General features: G+C 44.3%; 1 protein-coding gene across 1 annotated transcript; it reads left to right on the top strand.

Moving 5' to 3' along the window:
* The first annotated feature begins 179 nt into the window (after positions 1-179).
* Positions 180-22,500, top strand: LOC115028885 (CAD protein-like). Its single transcript, XM_029462795.1, is given in 45 exon segments — positions 180-563; positions 1,186-1,325; positions 1,490-1,619; positions 1,722-1,864; positions 2,011-2,152; positions 2,522-2,693; positions 3,962-4,147; positions 5,080-5,189; positions 5,469-5,611; positions 5,797-5,928; positions 6,096-6,329; positions 6,416-6,637; positions 6,742-6,930; positions 7,017-7,141; positions 7,263-7,396; positions 7,512-7,624; positions 8,353-8,517; positions 8,598-8,683; positions 9,286-9,532; positions 11,303-11,401; positions 11,503-11,727; positions 11,859-12,041; positions 12,142-12,360; positions 12,619-12,786; positions 12,868-13,050; positions 13,545-13,649; positions 13,817-14,062; positions 14,148-14,229; positions 14,337-14,503; positions 14,591-14,755; positions 14,855-14,986; positions 17,263-17,464; positions 17,546-17,736; positions 17,949-18,089; positions 18,639-18,725; positions 18,807-18,945; positions 19,043-19,089; positions 19,091-19,237; positions 19,373-19,447; positions 19,784-19,996; positions 20,187-20,312; positions 20,409-20,564; positions 20,698-20,799; positions 21,332-21,426; positions 21,717-22,500. Coding segments are annotated over 45 exon segments (6,699 nt in total). The 5' UTR covers positions 180-472; the 3' UTR covers positions 21,817-22,500.
* Positions 22,501-22,833: the final 333 nt, after the last annotated feature.

The following is a 22,833-nucleotide window of genomic DNA, read 5'->3' as shown; positions in this document are numbered from 1 at the left end:
TAGTGTCGTAATACATATTGATTGAGGTAGGACAAATACATGTGATAGTCTTTCCAGTGTGGATTAATGAAGATCAGGATTAATTTACCTGACAATACAAAAGTGGCTGTAGCAGTAGCAATCACAAGACAGCAACTGCTTTTATTTTGAAAATTACTACTTCAAATTTACCGGTTCAGGCTGCGGGCCGACTGCCACACTGCTGGTGGCGCGTGTGGAACACTTTGCTCTCATCGTCCCGTCCGAATAACCAGCAAATTATCGAAATACATCGTTTTTTTGTGTTATTGTTTCCTAATTTGCACCGGATTCATTAGGACTTCTGGTCAGTCGTCCACTCTGGTGTTTTTGTTTTCCACTTCCAGCTTGCATCTCTTGCTGCCTCGCGCTGCGTGAGTTTCACGTGGAGACCTGGGGCTCATCACTACTCTAAAACATCCATCAATCCTCCGGTCACAGGAGTGAGAGACAGATGACAACGATGGCAACATTGGTTTTAGAGGACGGGACGACGTTCAAAGGCCTCCTTATTGGTGCAAATGTTTCAGTGTCGGGAGAAGTTGGTACGTCATCTTTCTTTCTAACTTCAGTTACTGCTACTTAAGCTAGCTCGTACAAAATGCGCCTGCATGGTCGCTAACTTTAGGTTCTTTGTATTGTTTTATTTTGGTCAATGAATCGCTTGCCCTAATGTGCCACGACTGTCTTGGCTCAAAGTTGCAAAGCGCCACCCCCCCCTCCTCTCTCTAACCCTAACCCCCCCTTTAAAAAGTGTTGTAATTAAGCCTCAGCGTGGGGCAGGCGTGCCGAATTAAAGATGAGGCAATGTTGAGTTTATACAAGGCCAAACTTTGCTCTTTGATGTGTGTGTTTGTGTCCACGAGTTAGGCAACATTAAAGTGATAGGATTCTCAGTGTAGTTTGGCGGAACAAACTACACGCATCAGAATAAAATGCATCTCTGCTGGTAGTTTAGTAGAGTCCCTCACATCTGTTTAGGCCATTCAGTGTCAGTTTTATTACCACTTACCACCTGAGTCAACACTTGTCTGCCTGTCCCAGCAAACATTCTCCATGCTCCAGCATATGAACATGGTCGAAGTTCAGTTGTCAGTGGAATATAAATACTCTGTGTTAAATCATTTTATTTCCACTGGAATATAACTGATTATTTTATGTGTTCAGTGTTTCAGACCGGCATGGTGGGCTACCCCGAGGCTCTTACCGACCCATCCTACCGCTGCCAGCTGCTGACCCTCACTTACCCTCTGGTGGGCAACTATGGTGTACCGCAGGACAAAGAGGGAGAGTTTGGACTGAGCAAGGTGGGCAGTTATTTATCTAACCTTCTTATGATAACACTCAGGTGTTGGGAGATGAGAAGAAAGGGGAAGAAACTGGATCTAACTTTGTGTATGTGATCATAGTATTTCTCTTCCTCATGCCAACAACACACAGTGATGTGTTTTCTTGTTTTTGTGTTACTCAGTGGTTTGAGTCGTCAAAGATCCACGCTGCAGCTCTGATTATCGGAGAGCTGTCTGATAGTCCCAGCCACTGGAGTTCAGTCAAGTCACTGGACCAGTGGCTGAAGGAGCAAGGTGTTCCTGGAATACAAGGTCAGACTAATGCAGAATACATTTCTTGATTTGATAGACTTGGAACAGGTAGCTTTGGGAATACAAGCTTTGAAATGATCTGTTTCTTCCCATGTTGTCCAGGCATTGACACTCGCCGCCTGACCAAAAACATCAGAGAGAAGGGCACCATGTTGGGGAAGCTGGTCGTGGACGGGACCCCTGAGGACAGTATTCCCTTTGATAACCCGGACAAAAGAAACCTGGTCCAGGAGGTCTCCATGAAGGTAACCCAAAACTAAACACTGCATTCATTGTGTAGGAAGTAGACCACACAGATTAGAAGTTTGTTCTTGTGTTGATGCGTGTAAATAATACTTTATTCTGACCCCAGACTTGTGTATTTGATGACTTCTCTTTTGATTGTCTCCAGGAGCCCAGAGTTTTCAACCCCAGCGGTAGTTTGAGGATCACAGTGGTGGACTGCGGCATCAAATACAACCAGATCCGCTGCCTGGCTCAGAGGGGCGCCTGTGTTACTGTCGTACCCTGGGATCACCCTCTGCACAGCGCAGGTCTGTCGCACTCTTCTCCTGCTAATAACTGACTTAATGTTTACTTCAGTGCCAGATATGGAAAAGCAAATTGACCAATATAACCTTTTGCAGAACATATAACCAAAATATGGGACTGCTGTTGTGTTTGTTTTAAGGAAACTCCCACACGTGTTGATTCAACTGGCACAACTGTGGAGACAGATTCATACGTTCATTCATCGTTGAAGCTTTTGTAACGAGCACTTAGAGATAAAATGGTTTATCGCTGCTTGAGACGCTGCAAGATTAAAAGTTCTACGCAAATAAAAGGCCGTCATTGTTCACATTCTGTGTATTGAGTGTTGGTCAGTGATGACAGATCTTCTCCTTTTCTGTTGTCTTCTCTAGATTTTGATGGTCTGTTCATCAGCAACGGCCCCGGGGACCCCCAGTTCTGTCAGGCCACCATCAACAACGTGAGGAAGGTGGTCTGCGTGGAACGCCCCAAGCCGGTTTTCGGTATTTGCCTCGGACACCAGTTGCTCTCTTTAGTCATCGGATCGAAGACCTACAAGATGACGTTAGTAGCTGAAGCTCCACAGTCGACTGTAATGGTGTACTTTCTCCGCTTTTTACCAATTTCATCAAACAGATCAGATTGTTGGGCTCTAAACGCCGTCTGTGTAAAGACATCGTATTCTCGATTGAGCAAAATGTTAATGGTGATGAATCGATTAATCACATTCTGATCGGAGAAACGCTTTTCTTTCTTAACTCCGTCTCATGTCAAAGTGCTGTAGATAAACTGATCTGTGGACAGAAACATGCTCGCTCACGTCACACCTGGAGCTCAGGAAGTCTCTTGCAAAGCTAATAGAAGATTTTTGGGAAAGGACAAAGCCAGACATTTGCCCTCAGTGACCTGAACCAGGGAACCTCTTCAAACTCCCTTCCCCCCCCCCTCTCTTGAAACACATTCATTGCGTGTGTTGTGATGTGAACTGCAGATTTGTGCTGTTCTCAGCAGTCTGTCCTCTCCTGTGTGAGCAGTGGAGTGTTGGACTCACCGGCCTTGTTATGAGAAAGGCTTAACAAACAGGCACGCAAGACAAGCCGGGCCGCCCCTCCCCGCAGAATCCACAGTCACATCTGTGAGACTCCAGCGATGGCGGCTTTATCAGGCTCGGTGTGAAGGTCACAGCGGCAGCAAGGTTCCCACTGCTCTGCTGGAATGTTGTTGGCTTCTCGACAAACACGGGGATTGTAGGATAGCAGTGAAATTCAAATGACAGATAATTCACAGCGCGTGTAAAGAACTTCAGGTATAAACGTTTTACACCTCAATGCATGTTTCCTCTTCACCGAGACCTGGAATCCAAATCCCTAATCTAAATGTACCGACAGTTCTGCAGCGCGTCATCGCCCTGAAACATTTCTCTTCAAATAAAAGGATTCAGTGCAATCCATGGATTAGAGAAACGTTGCATTTTCACGTAGTTAAAATAACACAAATGCATTTCCTCTTTTAAAAGCAAAATAAATCCCACAATGCTTTAGAGTTCTGCCAAAATAATGTTTTAAGTTGCATTTAAAATGGTTTAAAAATGCAAATAAATCCGAAAACACAGCAATACTCTGAGTAGGGCGGAGGATTGAGCTTGAATACTTTTAAGAGCCGAAATGATCGTTTAAACTACAATGATTTGTGGTTTGACAAATAAATAATAATATATTGTTAAATAAATAAATCTCTTTTTTTACTTAAGGTTACATATGGCTGATATTTAGTTAGACGACTAATCCTCAACATGAACCAGAGTATAACCTCTTTCCTCTCTTGTCTCTTAGATACGGTAACCGTGGCCACAACCAGCCGTGCATCCATAAGGGAACAGATCGCTGCTTCATCACCAGTCAGAACCACGGCTTCGCCGTCGACCCCGACACCCTGCCGGAAGACTGGGACGTCCTCTTCACCAACGCCAACGATCAGACCAACGAGGGCATCGTGCACAACACAAAACCGCTGTTCAGGTAACGGCCTCAGACATGTGGAGAGATGTATCTAGATATAGATAGATGAATAATAATAATAATCTTTATTTGTAGAGCACCTTTCACACAAGAACTGCAACACAAAGTGCTTCACAGCAAAACATAACAATTAGTACAAGATTAGAATAAGAGCATGTACAGAACAATAATCACAGTGATGATGTACAACAGTCTGAAGTACCATTATACATAGTATAAAAATATCAGAATTAAAATAGTAGATAGATAGATCGATACTTTATTTATCCCGAGGGAAATTCAGGTATAAAATATCAGATTTAAAATAATATCAAATAGCAGAATTAAAATAATATAAAATAACAGAATTAAAATAGTTTAAAATAACAGAATTAAAATAGTTTAAAATAGCAGAATTAAAATAGTTTAAAATAACAGAATTAAAATAATATAAAATAGCAGAATTAAAATAATATAAAATAACATAATTAAAATAGTTTAAAATAACAGAATTAAAATAGTATAAAATAGCAGAATTAAAATAATATAAAATAGCAGAATTAAATAATATCAAATATCAGAATTAAAATAATATCAAATAGCAGAATTAAAATAATATCAAATTACAGAATTAAAATGGTATAAAATATCAGAATTAAAATAGTATAAAATAACATTGGACATCATGCCTAGTTTCCGTATCTGTGCCGTGCTTAACGACCTCCTGAAACCACATTCATCACCATTCTTGTAAAAGTTTTAAACTATCAGGGCCATATTTTGAAAGCATGAGATCAACACTGGTTTACTGCCTTTGCTACACATTCTTGGTAGTCTTCGTACTTTACGTTTACAGCGTCGACCTCGTTATTGACCTTTTAACGTTTAAAACACAGACGTCTCCGTGAGTCCAGATTCTTCCCCCGTTTGTTATTGAACATTATCTCTTCCAGTGTTCAGTTCCACCCGGAGCACATGGCCGGCCCCACTGATCTGGTCGGCCTGTTTGACGTCTTCCTTGACACCGTGAAAGACCACAAAGAGGGCAACGCCACCAAATCTGGTAACAACCATTTCAGTGTTTTTAAATCACTTTAGTTTTTTTTATTCTCTCACTTCACCTTCTTATGGAGCCTCATGATGTTTTAATAGCATCACTGTGAAACCTTATTAGATACTTATTACAGAGACCTCTCTGTCTGTCTGTCTGTCTGCCTGCCTGCCTGCCTGCCTGCCTGCCTGTCTGTCTCTGTCTGTCTGTCTGTCTGTCTGCCTGTCTGTCTGTCTGTAACACTGTTTCATTATCAATCAAAATAAAACCTGTCCTGTGTGGTCTCTCCAGTGAAGCAGCGTGTCATGGACAACCTCACCTACCTGGATTCCCGGAAGCCCGAGGAGATCACCCGGCCCAGGAAGGTCCTCATCCTGGGCTCTGGAGGACTGTCCATCGGCCAGGCCGGGGAGTTCGACTACTCGGGCTCCCAGGTCTGTCGGGAATACCTTCTGATAAGAGCAGATATATTCTGATGTTGTTCATGTAGACTTGATGCTGTTTTGGGACGCAGGGTAAACACAGGTGGTATTTAATGTTACCGTTTGTGCCGACCTTTCGTCGTGCACGTCCTTTAAGATCGTACTGTTTCTAGCTGACATGTAGTTTTGTTTTCCAGGCTATCAAGGCTCTCAAGGAAGAGAACATTCAGACTGTGCTGATCAACCCCAACATCGCCACCGTTCAGACCTCCAAGGGCCTGGCCGACAAAGTCTACTTCCTGCCGATCACGGCGGAGTACGTCACTCAGGTACGGATGAACGGAGAAGAGGGAACGTGTGGAATGAAGACATTGCGGTTTTGAGGTTCCTTGACGGGTTCCTTGAACGTAGATGTTTTTGTAGTTGCAACAATAAAAGGTTGTAATGACTTCTATTTGTACATTTCTTCATGGCCTTCCCACCTCTTTGCTCTCAGGTGATCAAGAATGAACGCCCAGACGGCGTGCTGCTGACCTTCGGCGGTCAGACCGCTCTGAACTGCGGCGTGGAGCTGACCAGGCTGGGCGTCCTGGAGAAGTATGAAGTTAAGGTTCTGGGAACGCCGGTGTCCTCCATCGAGATGACCGAGGACAGGAAGATCTTTGTGGAGAAGATGGAGGAGATCAACGAACACGTTGCTCCAAGTGAAGCGGCGCTGACTGTGGAGCAGGTGAGGACACGCCGCCTCCTTCCCTTCAAAGCGTTCCTCACATTTCTCGTGTCTTGAATGCATCGTCTCTCTTCATGTCTCCGTAGGGAGTGGCAGCTGCGGAGCGTCTCGGCTACCCCGTCCTGGTTCGTTCGGCGTTCGCTCTCGGTGGTCTGGGCTCGGGCTTTGCCAACAACAGAGAGGAGCTCGTCTCTCTGGTGACGGCAGCCTTCGCTCACACCTCGCAGGTGCTGGTGGACAAATCCCTGAAAGGCTGGAAGGAGATTGAGTACGAGGTGGTCCGGGACGCCTATGACAACTGTATCACTGTGAGTGCACACACACACACACACACACACACACACACACACACACACACAGTAAAGTAATTACATCTCATGTTTGACAGAACATTTTGTAATTGTGTTTAAAGGTATGTAATATGGAGAATATCGACCCTCTGGGCATCCACACTGGAGAGTCCATCGTGGTGGCGCCCAGTCAGACGCTTAACGACCACGAATACAACATGCTCAGGGACACGGCCATCAAAGTCATCAGGCACCTCGGCATTGTGGGCGAGTGCAACATCCAGTACGCCCTTAACCCCGAGTCTGAACAGGTAAACACGACAACGCGTTCATTTTTATACCTACACACGCGAAGAAGTCGCACATAAGTACAAACACGCATGTTGATGCTTCGCAGTACTACATCATCGAGGTGAACGCCCGTCTGTCGCGCAGCTCGGCCCTCGCCAGTAAGGCGACGGGTTATCCTCTGGCGTATGTAGCGGCTAAACTTGGCCTGGGGATCCCGCTGCCACAACTCAAGTACGTGTCTCACTTTAAAGGATAACATCACATTTCTATGTTCCACATTTAGAGACCCTCCAGAACGTCTGGGAATGATGTGGTTCAGCATCACTAACGTGTGTAAATGTGTTTTCTGTAGGAACTCGGTTACCAACTCCACAACAGCGAACTTTGAGCCGAGTTTGGACTACTGCGTGGTGAAGGTGCCTCGCTGGGATCTCAGCAAGTTCCTCAGGGTGTCCACTAAGATCGGCAGCTCCATGAAGAGTGTTGGTGAGAGACACTGAAGTCTGCTTTGATGCCGCAGAGAGGAAGCGCATCTTGCTAGTTACGAGATGATGTGTGTAAGAAGAGCGGCGATAAGTAGAGCTTCACCTTTTCTCCACAGGTGAGGTGATGGCTATCGGACGCAGCTTTGAGGAGGCCTTTCAGAAAGCGCTGAGGATGGTGGACGAGAACTGCGTCGGCTTTGACCACACCATCAAGCCCGTCTCTGAAGAGGTGAACGAAAGTTGTAAAAGTCGCTCAGTGTCCATTAAAACTGCAGAAGAGGTTGAACAAAGGAGAAAGCATCTTTTTCAACACACTTGGTTATTAAACGACAGCTGTGTTACTGACTACACACGGCATTTTAAAAGAAAAGATGTTTGATGACGTTTTCATATAAAGATTACATTTATGGGGGAAAGGCCTCCACCAGTCACTGGTCAGTCCATTGACGCGGTGCAGCGACACCATCGTGATGTTTTAAACTGAACAGAAGGTGCTGTCAGCTGGGTAATGTATAGTAATGATACTGTTGATGAAAGCCTTGCTGGGTCTTCATTGTGAGTTATAATTAATTAATTAAAAAAATAGCAGAATTAAAATAGAATAAAATAGCAGAATTAAAATAGAATAAAATAGCAGAATTAAAATGATATAAAATAGCAGAATTAAAATAGCAGAATTAAAATAGAATAAAATAGCATAATTAAAATGATATAAAATAGCAGAATTAAAATAGAATAAAATAGCATAATTAAAATGATATAAAATAGCAGAATTAAAATAGCAGAATTAAAATAGAATAAAATAGCAGAATTAAAATAGCAGAATTAAAATAGCAGAATAATTATCATCTTCTACTACTACTGTGTCTGTGGCTGATGTCTTGGCCAAATGCTCATAGCTGAGAAAGAAGTTTTACTCTATTTAAAACATATGATCTTCTTTTTTCTGCTCCCCAGGAGTTGCAGACCCCGACAGATAAGCGTATCTTTGTTTTGGCGTCGGCATTCAGAGCCAACTACACGGTGGACCAGCTGTACGAGCTCACCAAGATCGACCGCTGGTTCCTACACAAGATGAAGAACATCACTGACCACGAGCGGCTGCTGGAGACGTACAACCAGGTAAACTCGATAGCCGACGTGGAACATTGTCTTTTCTTGAGTCTTTGTATTTCTTTTGTTGACATTGTTCTCCCCATCAGGATGAGAGTGCCATGCCTCCAGAGGTGCTGCGAAAGGCCAAGCAGCTGGGCTTCTCTGACAAACAGATTGCACAAGCTGTGCAGAGGTGAGTGGGAAAGACGATATGAGCCTGAGGACACATTACCTCATCATTTTCATACATGCGTCTGTGGCGTGGTGAGGTTGATCCAACCTTGCGATTCGTTGACAAAAAAAAAAGGAAAATAAATAAATTCACATAAATGTTTGAATTTATAATCTTAGAATATATATATATATATATATATATATATATATATATATATATATATATATATATATGTATGTATGTATGTATGTATGTATGTATGTATGTATGTATGTATGTATGTATGTATGTATGTATGTATGTATGTATGTATGTATGTATGTATGTATGTATGTATATATATATATATATATATATATATATATATATATATATATATATATATATATATATATATATATATATATATATATATATATATATATATATATATATATATATATATATATATATAATTTAATTTAATTTTCTTATATATTTTTTTATATTCTATATATTTTTTTAAATATTAAAAATTACAAACTTCAAGAATGTTTGTATTTACATTTAATCACCAGTTTATTCTCATTCATCCCAAAAACGATGTTCTGAAGTTTTTCTGTGTTTTTCTCCTGCTACAGCACGGAGCTCGTGGTGAGAAAGCTGCGTCACGATTGGTCCATCATCCCCGTAGTGAAGCAGATCGACACAGTGGCGGCTGAATGGCCCGCCTACACAAACTACCTGTACCTGACCTACCACGGCACAGAGGACGACCTGGACTTCATTGATCAGCACGTCATGGTGATCGGCTCCGGCGTGTACCGCATCGGCAGCAGCGTGGAGTTTGATTGGTGTGCGGTCGGGTGCATCACAGAGCTCAGGAAGGTGGGTCTCGCATCATCTCATAAAGCTGCAGATTGTTGGTATCTTCAAGTAAACCTTTCTTTATTTCAGGTTTTCTTTTCTTTTCACATTATTTAGAATATTATATATAAAGTATATTATTGTGAATATTATATTATATTATGTATATAAGTTCATTTCCATTTATATTAAATAATTATACAATTATATTCATGTACATTCGCAGCTATAACAGATGTTTAAACTAGTTAAAAATAAGCAAATAAAAAAAAGGAACATTTTTCAAAATAAAAATTAAATTAATAAAAGAAATTATAAAAAATAACTCGTTTCCCGTGAATGTTGGCCTCCGCCAGGGCTGCGCTTTATCACCAATCCTGTTCGTGATTTTCATGGATAGGATATCGAGGCGTAGTCGTGGAGGAGAGGGGTTGCAGTTCGGTGACCTGAGGATCTCATCGCTGCTCTTTGCAGATGATGTGGTCCTTATGGCATCATCGGTCTGTGACCTTCAACAGTCACTGGATCGGTTCGCAGCCGAGTGTGCAGCGGTTGGGATGAGGATCAGCACCTCCAAATCTGAGGCCATGGCTCTCTTTAGGAAACCGGTGGATTGCCTACTCCGGGTAGGGAATGAGCCATTACCCCAAGTGAAGGAGTTCAAGTACCTCGGGGTCTTGTTCGCGAGTGAGGGGACAATGGAGCGAGAGATTGGCCGGAGAATCGGCGCAGCGGGGGCGGTATTACAGTCACTTTACCGCACCGTTGTGACGAAAAGAGAGCTGAGCCAGAAGGCAAAGCTCTCAATATACCGGTCGATCTTCGTTCCTATCCTCACCTATGGTCATGAAGGCTGGGTCATGACCGAAAGAACGAGATCACGGGTACAAGCGGCCGAAATGGGTTTTCTCAGACGGGTGGCTGGCGTCTCCCTTAGAGATAGGGTGAGAAGCTCAGCCATCCGTGAGAGACTCGGAGTAGAGCCGCTGCTCCTTTGCGTTGAAAGGAGCCAGTTGAGGTGGTTCAGGCATCTAGTAAGGATGCCACCTGGGCGCCTCCCTAGGGAGGTGTTCCAGGCACGTCCAGCTGGGAGGAGACCCCGGGGAAGACCCAGGACTCGGTGGAGAGATTATATCTCCTCACTGGCCTGGGAACGCCTCAGGATCCCCCAGTCGGAGCTGGAGGATGTGGCCCGGAGAAGGGAAGATTGGGGTTCCTTACTGGAGCTGCTGCCCCCGCGACCCGATCCCGGATAAGCGGTAGACGATGGATGGATGGATGGATAAAAAATAATAAAGATTTGTATATACAAATAAGATAACTGGGAAAAGGGATTCTGTTTCACTGAATTTTATATATATATATATATATATATATATATATATATATATATATATATATATATATATATATATATATATATATATATATATATATATATATATATATATATATATATATATATATATATATATATATATATATATATATATATATATATATATATAAAAAAAAATTAACTACAGACGGTTTAAAAACACATGCCGCAATTGAAAACATCTAAATCTCTGAGCTGACCTGGAGGAAGACGAGTGACTCTTCCTCCTCTCAGCACAGAAAGATTGTTGCAGCTTGTTGGACTTTAATTATTAAACTCTGCTGCACAATGTCTTTGTGAGATTGACTTGATTATTATAAAACGACCGGTGCAGAACATAAGGTGATACCCATCCTTTGTGTGTGGCAGTTAACATGAAGACATGTTGCTTTAAGAACATTTCTTTATTGCAGATGGGCTACAAGACCATCATGGTGAACTACAACCCCGAGACGGTCAGCACGGACTACGACATGTGTGACCGGCTCTACTTTGATGAGATCTCCTTCGAGGTGAGATTCTTCAACTCGTCCATAACGAGTGATGGTCTTCTGCATTAGGTTTTACGAGCGTGCTGAACATTATTTTAATGAGTCTCCTGCACATGTCTCAGGTGGTGATGGATATCTATGAGAGGGAGAACCCCGAGGGAGTGATCCTCTCTATGGGAGGTCAGCTGCCCAACAACATCGCCATGTCGCTGCACCGCCAGCAGTGCCGCATCCTGGGAACGTTACCGGAGTTCATCGACAGCGCCGAGAACAGGTTCAAGTTCTCCCGAATGCTGGACACCATCGGGATCAGCCAGCCGCTGTGGAAGGAGCTCTCTGACACCGAGGTGCGCCCGAATATCTGGCGTCATGTTTCACGAGAATAGTGTTTTAAATTGACCTTCTGGAGGGTGAAGCGTTCGTGTTGTTTGGGGTCTTCTTCTGCAAACTGTATAACATTCATCTTCTTCTTCTTCAGTCTGCTATGACGTTTTGTGAGACGGTGGGTTATCCCTGCCTGGTTCGTCCTTCCTACGTTCTCAGCGGCGCCGCGATGAACGTCGCCTACACCGACGGTGACCTCGAGAAATACCTGACTAACGCTATCGCTGTGTCCAAAGAATATCCTGTTGTCATCTCCAAATTCATACAGGAAGCCAAGGTCAGTGAAGACTCGCCGAGGTTGACCTCTTAAGATGATCAGAATATGAGCGCCATGAAACTGAAGTAATCGAGGTCTGTAATCCTGTCGCATCTTCCAGGAGATAGACGTGGACGCTGTTGCGTGTGACGGGATAGTGATAGCCATCGCCGTGTCTGAACACGTGGAGAACGCTGGCGTTCACTCTGGTGACGCCACACTGGTGACTCCCCCCCAGGACATCAACCAGAAGACGATGGAGAGGATCAAGGTGATCGTGCACGCCATCGGCCAGGAGCTGCAGGTCACTGGACCGTTCAACCTGCAGCTGATTGCCAAGGTGAGAATCCTCCTGGAGGCCGTGCGGCTTTGGATTGGCCACAGAAACGCGCTCTAGAATGAGTTTGTCAGAAATGCTCTGAGCTCACCTGGACCTCGCCGGCGCTTTTCTTCCACAAAAGCACGATATTAACACTTTTACTCTGAATACTGATGAAGACGAACAAGAACTTTCTCTGTGAGGAAGAGATTATAAGAAGACTTTATCTTGCTGACAAACGATTACTTAATGCTGTGCGTTTCTTCTTTCTTCGGCCAGGACGACCAGCTGAAGGTGATCGAGTGCAACGTGCGAGTCTCCCGCTCTTTCCCCTTCGTATCCAAGACGCTGGGCGTGGACCTTGTCGCCCTGGCAACTCAGGCCATTATGGGGCAGGAAGTGGAGCCCGTGGGGCTGATGAGAGGGAAAGGGATCGTAGGAGTCAAGGTAAATGCGTCACGTGTTCGGGCTGAACCAGCTTCCACGCACGCCGTGTCTCATCCTAACCGTCTGTCGCACGTCCTCCAGGTTCCACAGTTTTCCTTCTCTCGCCTGGCCGGAGCTGACGTGGTGCTCGGGGTGGAGATGACCAGCACCGGCGAGGTGGCCTGTTTTGGGGAGAACAGATACGAGGCTTACCTCAAAGCGATGCTCTCCACCGGCTTCAAGATCCCCAAAAAGAACATCCTGCTCTCCATCGGCAGCTACAAGGTACCGACATTACACACGACGAGTCCACGGAGTTCATCTGGTAGCGTTGTGTTCGTCTCATCCAGCTGCCACTTAGTGGAACAACGTACACGCAGTGACACGTTAGAGTACATTGGCAGTCTTGCGTTTGTATTAACAGCTGGTGCTTGAGGCCGGCCGGCCATGTGGAGATAAGTTGTAGTTACATGATGGTGTGTGCTGGATAGAAATACTTTCTCCTCGAATAAACCATGAAATGTGTGATGCCATTAAAGATATAAATGTATTTTTTAGCGGTTATTGATTTTCTTATTGCTTTGAGTTAGTTGTTCCCTTGGCAACTCTTCCTGTTTACACTACATACAGTAAATAAAACTACATCACACCCAGCTCAATTAAATGGCATGAAAACCAAACAAATGGAATAAGAGGGGGAAGAGTTCTGAATTATTCAAATATAAAGCGTGATACTTGATGATATTATTGATCAGCATTGGTTCGTTGTGTGTTTGCAGAACAAGAGTGAGCTGCTCCCCACCGTGCAGGCTCTGGAGTCCATGGGCTACGACCTGTACGCCAGCTTGGGGACTGCAGACTTCTACACAGAACATGGAGTCAAGGTAACTGAAAATATGCTGCCTATTTGGATTTATCTCATCGCTTCATGTTGCATTGACAGGTGCATGTGCGCGAGGTCTTTGGGTAATTACATGTCGAAGAGACGTAATATTTAAACAATCAAATCAGCAGAAAGCATCAAAGATGTCCTTTTGCTGACCTGCTGCAGGTTAAAGCGGTGGACTGGCCATTTGAGGAGGAGGAAAGCGAGTGTCCCACTAAAGAGAAGCAGCGCAGCATCATGAACTATTTGGAGGAAAACCACTTTGACCTGGTCATCAACCTCTCCATGAGGAACAGCGGCGGTCGCAGGCTCTCCTCCTTCGTCACCAAAGGCTACAGGACGAGGCGCATGGCCATCGACTTCTCCGTCCCGCTCATCATCGACATCAAGTGCACCAAGCTCTTCGTCCAGGTCAGATGTGTTGTTTTTATATCTCTGTCCTGCCAAAGCTCTTTAGTTGGACGGCAACATAAATAAAATGAATCTGTGTTTTCAGGCTCTTCATCAGATCGGTCCGACTCCGCCGGTGAAAACTCACATCGACAGCATGACGTCGCAGACGCTCGTCCGGCTGCCGGGTGAGTCGCTCAAAAAGTCCAAACGTATTGTCTTCATGCGGTTTGCTCTGCTCGCTGCACCTCACCTGTATGCAAAGCGTGGCTTATAAACCGCGACTGGTTCGTAGGTCTGATCGATGTGCATGTCCATCTGCGGGAGCCTGGCGCCACACATAAGGAGGACTTCTCCTCTGGCACAGCGGCTGCTCTGGCGGGAGGCGTGACGATGGTGTGTGCGATGCCCAACACCTCCCCGGCCATCACTGACGCCAGCACGCTGGCCCTGGTACAGAAGGTCTGACGCCGCATCCTCGCAGTGTTTAACCAAAGCTAACTAAAGTCAAACGACATGTATAAATCTGACGTTGTGTTGCATCATCAGCTGGCCAAAGCGGGCTGCCGGTGTGACTACGCCCTGTATTTAGGCGCCGCTTCAGACAACGCCTCCGTCCTGCCGTCCATCGCTAACCAGGCCGCCGGCTTGAAGATGTACCTGAACGACACGTACTCCACCCTCAAGATGGACAACGTCGCTCTCTGGATGGAGGTCGGTCTCACTGTGTTCTAACACTCTTATAATCTTCGTTTCTTTAACGAAACACTTTAATTTAACCGTTTATTTTAAAACTTTGTTCTCATTATGAAGCACTTTGAGAAGTGGCCCAAGCAGATGCCCATCGTCACTCACGCTGAGAAGCAGACGGTGGCGGCGATCCTCTTGGTGGCTCAGCTCTACCAGCGGCCGGTCCACATCTGCCACGTGGCCAAGAAGGAAGAGGTGAAGCGCTGTTTTTATTATTATACATTATTTTATATTATTTATTCGTACAAAGTCTCGGAAGTTTGGAAAATGCTTAATTTTAACTGTTATGTTCAGTTTAAATCTCTTAAAACCTTTTAATATTTGAAATTAAATATTCCCGTCGTCTTAAAATATAAAATATAAAATATAAAGTATAAAGTATAAATATAAAATATAAAGTATAAATACAGTATATCTCAAAAGTGAGTACACCCTTTAGATTTTTGCAAATATTCTGTTATATCCTTTCAGGGGATAACATTATCCTACTGAAACTTTGATATAACTTAAAGTAGTCAGTGTGCTGCTTGAATAACAGTATAGATTTATTGTCCTTTGAAAATTACTCAGTACACAGCTGTTAATGTCTAAACAGCTGGCAACAAAAGTGAGTACACCCCATAGTGAACATGTCCTAATTGTGCCCAAAGTGTCAATATTTTGTGTGACCACCATTGTTATCTAGCACTGCTTTAACCCTCCTGGGCATGGAATTCACCAGAGCTGCACAGGTTGCTTCTGGAATCTTCTTCCACTCCTCCACGACGACATCACGGAGCGCACGGATGTTGGACACCTTGCACTCCTCCACCTTCCTCTTGAGGATGCCCCACATGTGCTCAATTGGGTTTAGGTCTGGAGACATACTTGGCCAGTCCATCACCTTAACCTTCAGCTTCTTCAGCAAGGCCGTTGTCATCTTGGAGGTGTGTTTAGGGTCATTATCATGTTGGAAAACTGCCCTACGGCCCAGTTTCCGAAGAGAGGGGATCATGCTCTGCTGCAGGATATCACAGTATATATTGGAATTCATGTGTCCCTCAATGAAATGCAGCTCCCCAGTGCCGGCAGCACTCATGCAGCCCCAGACCATGATGCTGCCACCACCATGCTTGACTGTAGGCAAAACACATTTGTCTTGGTACTCCTCACTAGGGTGCCGCCACACACGCCGGACACCATCTGACCCAAACAGGTTTATTTTGGTCTCATCAGACCACAGGACATGGTTCCAGTAACTCATGTTCTTGGATTCATTGTCTTCAGCAAACTGTTTGCGGGCTTTCTTATGCATCGGTTTCAGAAGGGGCTTCTGTCTGGGGCGACGGCCATACAAACCGATTTGATGCAGTGTGCGGCGTATGGTCTGGGCACTGACAGGCTGACATCCCACTTCTGCAACCTCTGCAGCAATGCTGGAAGCACTCGCACGTCTATTTTTGGAAACCAACCTCTGGATATGACGCTGAGCACGTGGACTCAACTTCTTTGGTCGACCCTGGCGAGGCCTGTTCCGAGTGGAACCTGTCCTGGAAAACCGCTGTATGATCTTAGCCACTGTGCTGCAACTCATTTTCATGGTGTTGGCAATCTTCTTATAGCCAAGGCCATCTTTGTGAAGCGCAATAATCCTTTTTTTCAGCCACTCAGAGAGTTCCTTGCCATGAGGTGCCATGTTGTCCAGCATTCAGAGAGAATTGTGCCCAAAACACCAAATTTAACAGCCCTGCTTATCATTTACACCTGAATCCTTGTAACACTAACGAGTCACATGACACCAGGGCGGGAAAACAACATCATTGGGCACAATTAGGACATGTTCACTATGGGGTGTACTCACTTTTGTTGCCAGCTGTTTAGACATTAACAGCTGTGTACTGAGTAATTTTCAAAGGACAATAAATCTATACTGTTATTCAAGCAGCACACTGACTACTTTAAGTTATATCAAAGTTTCAGTAGGATAATGTTATCCCCTGAAAGGATATAACAGAATATTTGCAAAAATCTAAAGGGTGTACTCACTTTTGAGATATACTGTATAAAGTATAAATATAAAATATAAAGTATAAAGTATAAAGTATAAAGTATAAAATATAAATATAAAGTATAAATATAAAATATAAATATAAAATATAAATATAAATATAAAATATAAATATAAAATATAAAGTATAAATATAAAATATAAAATATAAATATAAATATAAAGTATAAATATAAAGTATAAATATAAAATAAATAAATATATTAAATTTGAACCAGCTGGAAAAAATAATTACGTGATTTAAAGGGATTCTGTAAACTTTATTTAAAATTTTAGTAACAATTTAGATGAATAAATAAATGTGCAGCGTCCTCACATTTCTGGTACTTTTAAACCCTTTACAAGTGAACGTTTTAGATGATCGGCTGCAGTATTGAATAAACACTTTGATGCTTTATATCTCCACTTCTTTCCTCTTTTTCAGATCCTGATAATCCGAGCCGCGAAGCAGAAGGGCATCCAGGTCACGTGTGAGGTGGCACCTCATCACCTCTTCCTTTGTGAGGAAAACGTGGCTGCGATCGGCGGCGGACGAGCGCACGTCCGCCCCGTGCTGGGGACGCTGGAGGACATGGAGGCTCTGTGGGAAAACCTGGACATCATTGACTGCTTTGCCACAGATCACGGTCAGCACCCAGTCTGATAATGAAATAATCACCTTTTTGTTTTAAGAAGAGCGCAGATGTTGAACTGTTTTGTGTCGTTAGCTCCACATTCTGTGGAGGAGAAGAACGGGGACAGTCCTCCTCCAGGTTACCCCGGCCTGGAAACGATGCTGCCGCTGCTGCTGACGGCTGTGAGCGACGGACGTCTTACTCTGGACGACATCATAAGGCGTCTTTATGACAACCCACGCAAGATCTTCAACCTGCCTGTCCAGGACAACACCTATGTGGAGGTACACACACACACACACACACACACACACACACACACACACACAGATGGAACATGATGGTTTTGTCTACGTCTGTCTTGATTTTGGAGTTTTCTTCTTCTGCATTTGATGCTAAAACGGACGCAGGAATCTATGCTTCACACATAATCCGACTAATAATGCTCAAACTTTGTATTTGATGAATTATTGAATCCCTCGTCTGTGTCTTCCAGGTGGACTTGGAGCAGGAGTGGGTTATTCCTCAGGCCATGCAGTTCACCAAGTCAAAGTGGACGCCTTTCCAGGGTATGAAGGTGAAGGGGAAGGTGCGGCGCGTGGTTCTGCGAGGAGAGGTGGCCTACATCGACGGCCAGGTCAGCAATAAACACAGACACATTTATTGTGATTATCAATAATAATAACAGACGAGGATCCACTTTCAATATATAAAAGGAAAAACATAAAACATCATTTTATACAAATTCTCTCTCTCTGTCTCTGCCTCTCTGCCTCTCTCTCTCTCTCTCTCTCTCTCTCTGTCTGTCTGTCTGTCTGTCTGTCTGTCTGTCTGTCTGTCTGTCTCTCTGTCTCTCTCTGTCTGTCTGTCTCTCTCTGTCTCTCTCTCTGTCTGTATGTCTCTCTCTGTCTCTCTCTCTCTGCCTGTCTCTCTGTCTGTCTCTCTGTCTCTGTCTCTGTCTCTCTCTCTGTCTGTCTGTCTCTCTCTCTCTGCCTGTCTCTCTGTCTGTCTCTCTGTCTGTCTCTGTCTCTCTCTCTGTCTGTCTGTCTCTCTCTCTCTGCCTGTCTCTCTGTCTGTCTCTCTGTCTCTCTCTCTGTCTGTCTGTCTCTCTCTCTGTCTGTCTCTCTCTCTGTCTCTCTGTCTGTCTGTCTCTCTGTCTGTCTCTCTGCCTGTCTGTCTCTCTCAGGTGCTGGTACCTCCAGGTTACGGTGAAGATGTAAAGACGTGGCCCGCTGCTTTGATCCACCCTGAACCTGTTAAAGAATGTCCGAGGGTAAGTGGATCAAATGATGTGTCCATTCTTTCATGTGTGAACGATGTTTGTACTCAAAGATTGTGTATTTCCTGTCTTCAGACTCCAGAGCACCGTCCTACGCCCCCCCGGGAAGGCCCCGTCCGAACCCGAGCAGCCAGCCCTCGACGGTTAGCAGGAGAGAGCCGCTACCTGCTGCCTCCTCGCACCCACCGCTCCTCCGATCCTGGACTGCCAGCAGGTGCCACAAACATACAACACAGTGACGTACTTTTAAATGTGTTATCTGTAATTGTCCTGTGTTTAACTGATTGATGCGTTGGTGTCGCTCTCTGCAGAGATGGTTATGCTCCCACCAGTCAGCGCTGGTGACGGTTACAGCCACCCCCCCCCCTCTGTCCAGGCTGCTGTCCCCTCAGTCGGCACCGGGACAGATACCCGTCGGCCAGATATCCCACTTCCAGACGTCTCCTCTGCTGCACACGCTGGTGGGCCAGCACATCCTGTCTGTCAGGCAGTTCAGCAAAGAACAGGTACCACACACACACACACACACACACACACACACACACACACACACACACACACACACACACACACACACACACACACACACACACACATGAAATGTACATTGTTTAATATGTGAATTCTGTTGTTTGTTTCAGATCTCACACCTTTTTAATGTTGCCCACACTTTGCGTTTGATGGTTCAGAAGGAGCGAAGCTCGGACCTCCTGAAGGTACGAACAGTAACACCAGCCGTGTGTGAAGTCAGTTTACTGCAGACACACCCCCCCCAGGCTAAACACACTGTAACTTTAGTTTAAAGTGAACATTACACACAGTCTCCCTGCACTAATAAAACACAATGTTCCCACTCGCATCATAATGTTAATATCACAACAAGGTAGATGTTAGTTATTTGTACAAAGAAAGATCGTCCAGTATCACCTCGACAGGATTGAGACGTTCCACAGTCGGTGACATTCGGAGAGATGAAGTAATAAGTCCATTTAAAGCCTTGTAGGTAAGAAGGAGGGTTTCTTTACACCAGCTCCTTGTTCCTCTCTGCCCAGGGTAAAGTGATGGCGTCCATGTTCTACGAGGTCAGTACTCGCACCAGCAGCTCCTTTGCGGCGGCCATGCAGCGTCTGGGCGGCTCAGTCGTCCACTTCAGCGAATCCACGTCGTCGACACAAAAAGGAGAATCTGTGTCCGACTCTGTGCAGACCATGAGCTGCTACGCCGACGTTCTGGTGCTCCGACACCCGACACCTGGAGCCGTGGAGGTGGGTTTCATCTCCTTTTAATGTGCCCCAGCTGCTGCTGCGCGGAAAACAGGTCATGTGACAGAATAATCAACTCAAGGGCCACTTACTAGCTTTCAACCTCTCCATGAATCCCACCATGAACCGTAGATATTTGACTGAGTACTGAGTGTTTTTATAAGCGTCTTGCCTTTCTGTAACTCGTCTTCAGAGTGCGTCACGTCACTGCCGTAAGCCTGTGATCAATGCTGGCGACGGCGTCGGCGAGCATCCCACCCAGGCGCTGCTGGACGTCTTCACCATCAGAGAGGAGCTGGGGACTGTCAACGGCATGACGGTGAGGGAGGCTTCTCAGTCTGTGCGCCATCGTCTCTGTGAGCTACAGAGACGGTTTGCATTAGATGACTTCTATGCATGTTTTTCATACATTCAGATCACTATGGTTGGGGATCTGAAACACGGCCGCACGGTTCATTCCCTCGCCAAACTGCTGACCCAGTACCGCATCACCCTGCGCTACGTGGCTCCCAAGAACCTCCACATGCCGGCGGAGATCATCAGCTACGTGGCCTCAAAGGGCATCAGACAGGTGGGGGCTCAGCGGCGTTGAAACATCACAAACATTTCTAAAATGTTTTGAAATCCTAAGTAAAAGGTTTTTAATGTTATGATCAGAGTTTGACAAAAATGGTGCAAATATGGTGTATTGTACACGTTTGCAGGAGGAGTTTGAGAGCATCGAGGAAGCTCTGCCGGAGACCGACGTCCTCTACATGACGAGGATCCAGAAGGAGAGGTTTGCGTCTGAGGAAGAGTACAAGGCTGTAAGTGAACTTTATTTCATTCACTGCTTCCTTCTCTTCCCATTAAGATAACCTCTTTACATAAATAGTGTGCACTTTAAAGGGTAATGAAACACTCAATCCACTTGTCTGAGTTAGTAAATTACACATAGTCACTTTATTAAACTGTCTGGTCCCCATTTATCGGGTTTTTCTGCAACAAAAGATACTTTTTCCAGACAGAACGCAGTGATTCTGTCCTCGAACACATAAGAACATGTGGAAAACTGCTCCAAAAGCTCCTGGCCACCCCCGACATATATATATTTATATCCATCCATCTATCCATCTATCCATCCATCTCTCTATCTCTCTATCCATCTATCTCTCTATCTCTATATCTCTATATCTATCTCAAATGTCAGCTGTGTGGACAGTATGGAGTATGAACTTTATTGCACATTAACGTTAAAATAAAACCTACATATTGGATCTAAAACTTGAGTTTTTGTGATCTTGGAGGAATAATTTCTCACTCTTCCACCAAGTAATGTTTGTGTTGCTTGTTCCTCAGTGTTTCGGCCAGTTCATCCTCACCCCTCACATCATGACCGTAGCCAAAAAGAAGATGGTGGTGATGCATCCGCTGCCCAGAGTCAATGAAATCAGGTAAGACCCGTTCAGCAGCGTTATATATCCTAGCTGGAACTCCCTCAGCCTCGCACTGTCTCAGCTTTAGTTTATCCCACCTTCTTATGAGCAATTGAATGCACCAAAAGGATTATACAGTTATTCTTATTGCTCGTCATCAGAAATCCTGCAGATTCACCAGAAACCATTTGAGCTGAGACGCCAGCGAGGCCGAATAGTAGCCGTGCAATACCTTTAGTTTTTCAGTCTCGCTAAAGAAACTGTGTCCTCTATTTCACTCGTTTCTCCTTTTTGTATTTTGCTCTCAGCGCGGAGGTGGACACAGACCCGCGGGCAGCTTACTTCCGGCAAGCAGAGAACGGCATGTACATCCGCATGGCGCTGCTGGCCACCGTGCTGAGCAGATAGATCCATCTGATCCTATTTGTAGCGCAAAGTGTGAAACCTTTTAGAGTAATAAGTCTTTGTTTCCTGTCTTCGGAGGGTTTTGTTGAGTTAAATACAACAATCATAAATCATGCTGTTGCTTTCCTTCCGTTTGACAGACTTGTTTTATATTTCCTCATATCTCACCTGCAGAATTACTCAACTGGGTGTTTATGTCATAAAACACAATTATTGTTTTCTGTGAAACTTCTTAACTATAATTTCGAGGCTTTATTTGGACTAGCGAGGTTTGTTTGTTTGTTGACGGCGGTTAACAGTCCATCAGTGAGCCAAGGTGAACCGGAGGAGCCGGGGAAAACGCCTCGAAAGAGAAAAGGGAGCGGTACATTTAAATAATTTCATGGCGTTAATGAAATGTATGTTGGTAGCTGGGAAAATACTCCAATGTCTAACTTTAAAGGGACCAGTTAAGATATTAAAAGGGAGAAAACGGTGTCAGGGATCGCTGCATTCTGACCAATGAAGGTTACTTTACTTTAATGTGTCGCATTAACTGAACGTGGATACGCACATGGTTAGGGGTCATTTCTTATACGGTAGCAGTTTAGAACTTTTATCCAAATGGGAATTGTTGTCCTTTTAAATGTTGGTGGATTACTTTGTATTCTGTGTAGAAATAAATAATAAAACAGGTTTCCATTTACAGTTGACTTTTGTCATTACTATCCATCAAAACAGAATGTCACAAATAATAATAACTTTCATAGCTGTTGCTAAATCAATTAAGTGAAATTAAAAATGTTTGGTGTAATGCAAAAATAAATCTGTGAGAAAACCGTTCTCCTGATTTTTTAGAATTAATGTAAGACGGTCAGTCACAGCAAATTAAATAATTTAACACTGAAATAAATAGAATAAAGTTTATTTCTTACCTTTTTCCTGGAGCTCTTGTTCTGACAGCTGATCTTACTCCATCTGCTGAGGAAGACCTTGAGATGCAGTTGAAAGCCCTGGAAAAAGCAAGTTCATAGTCCTTGA

The sequence above is a fragment of the Cottoperca gobio genome, chromosome 24 (assembly GCF_900634415.1).
Source record: "Cottoperca gobio chromosome 24, fCotGob3.1, whole genome shotgun sequence".
NCBI lineage: Eukaryota > Metazoa > Chordata > Actinopteri > Perciformes > Bovichtidae > Cottoperca > Cottoperca gobio.
Note: the sequence above shows the minus strand (reverse complement) of the source record. Positions and strands in the feature narration are given on the sequence as shown.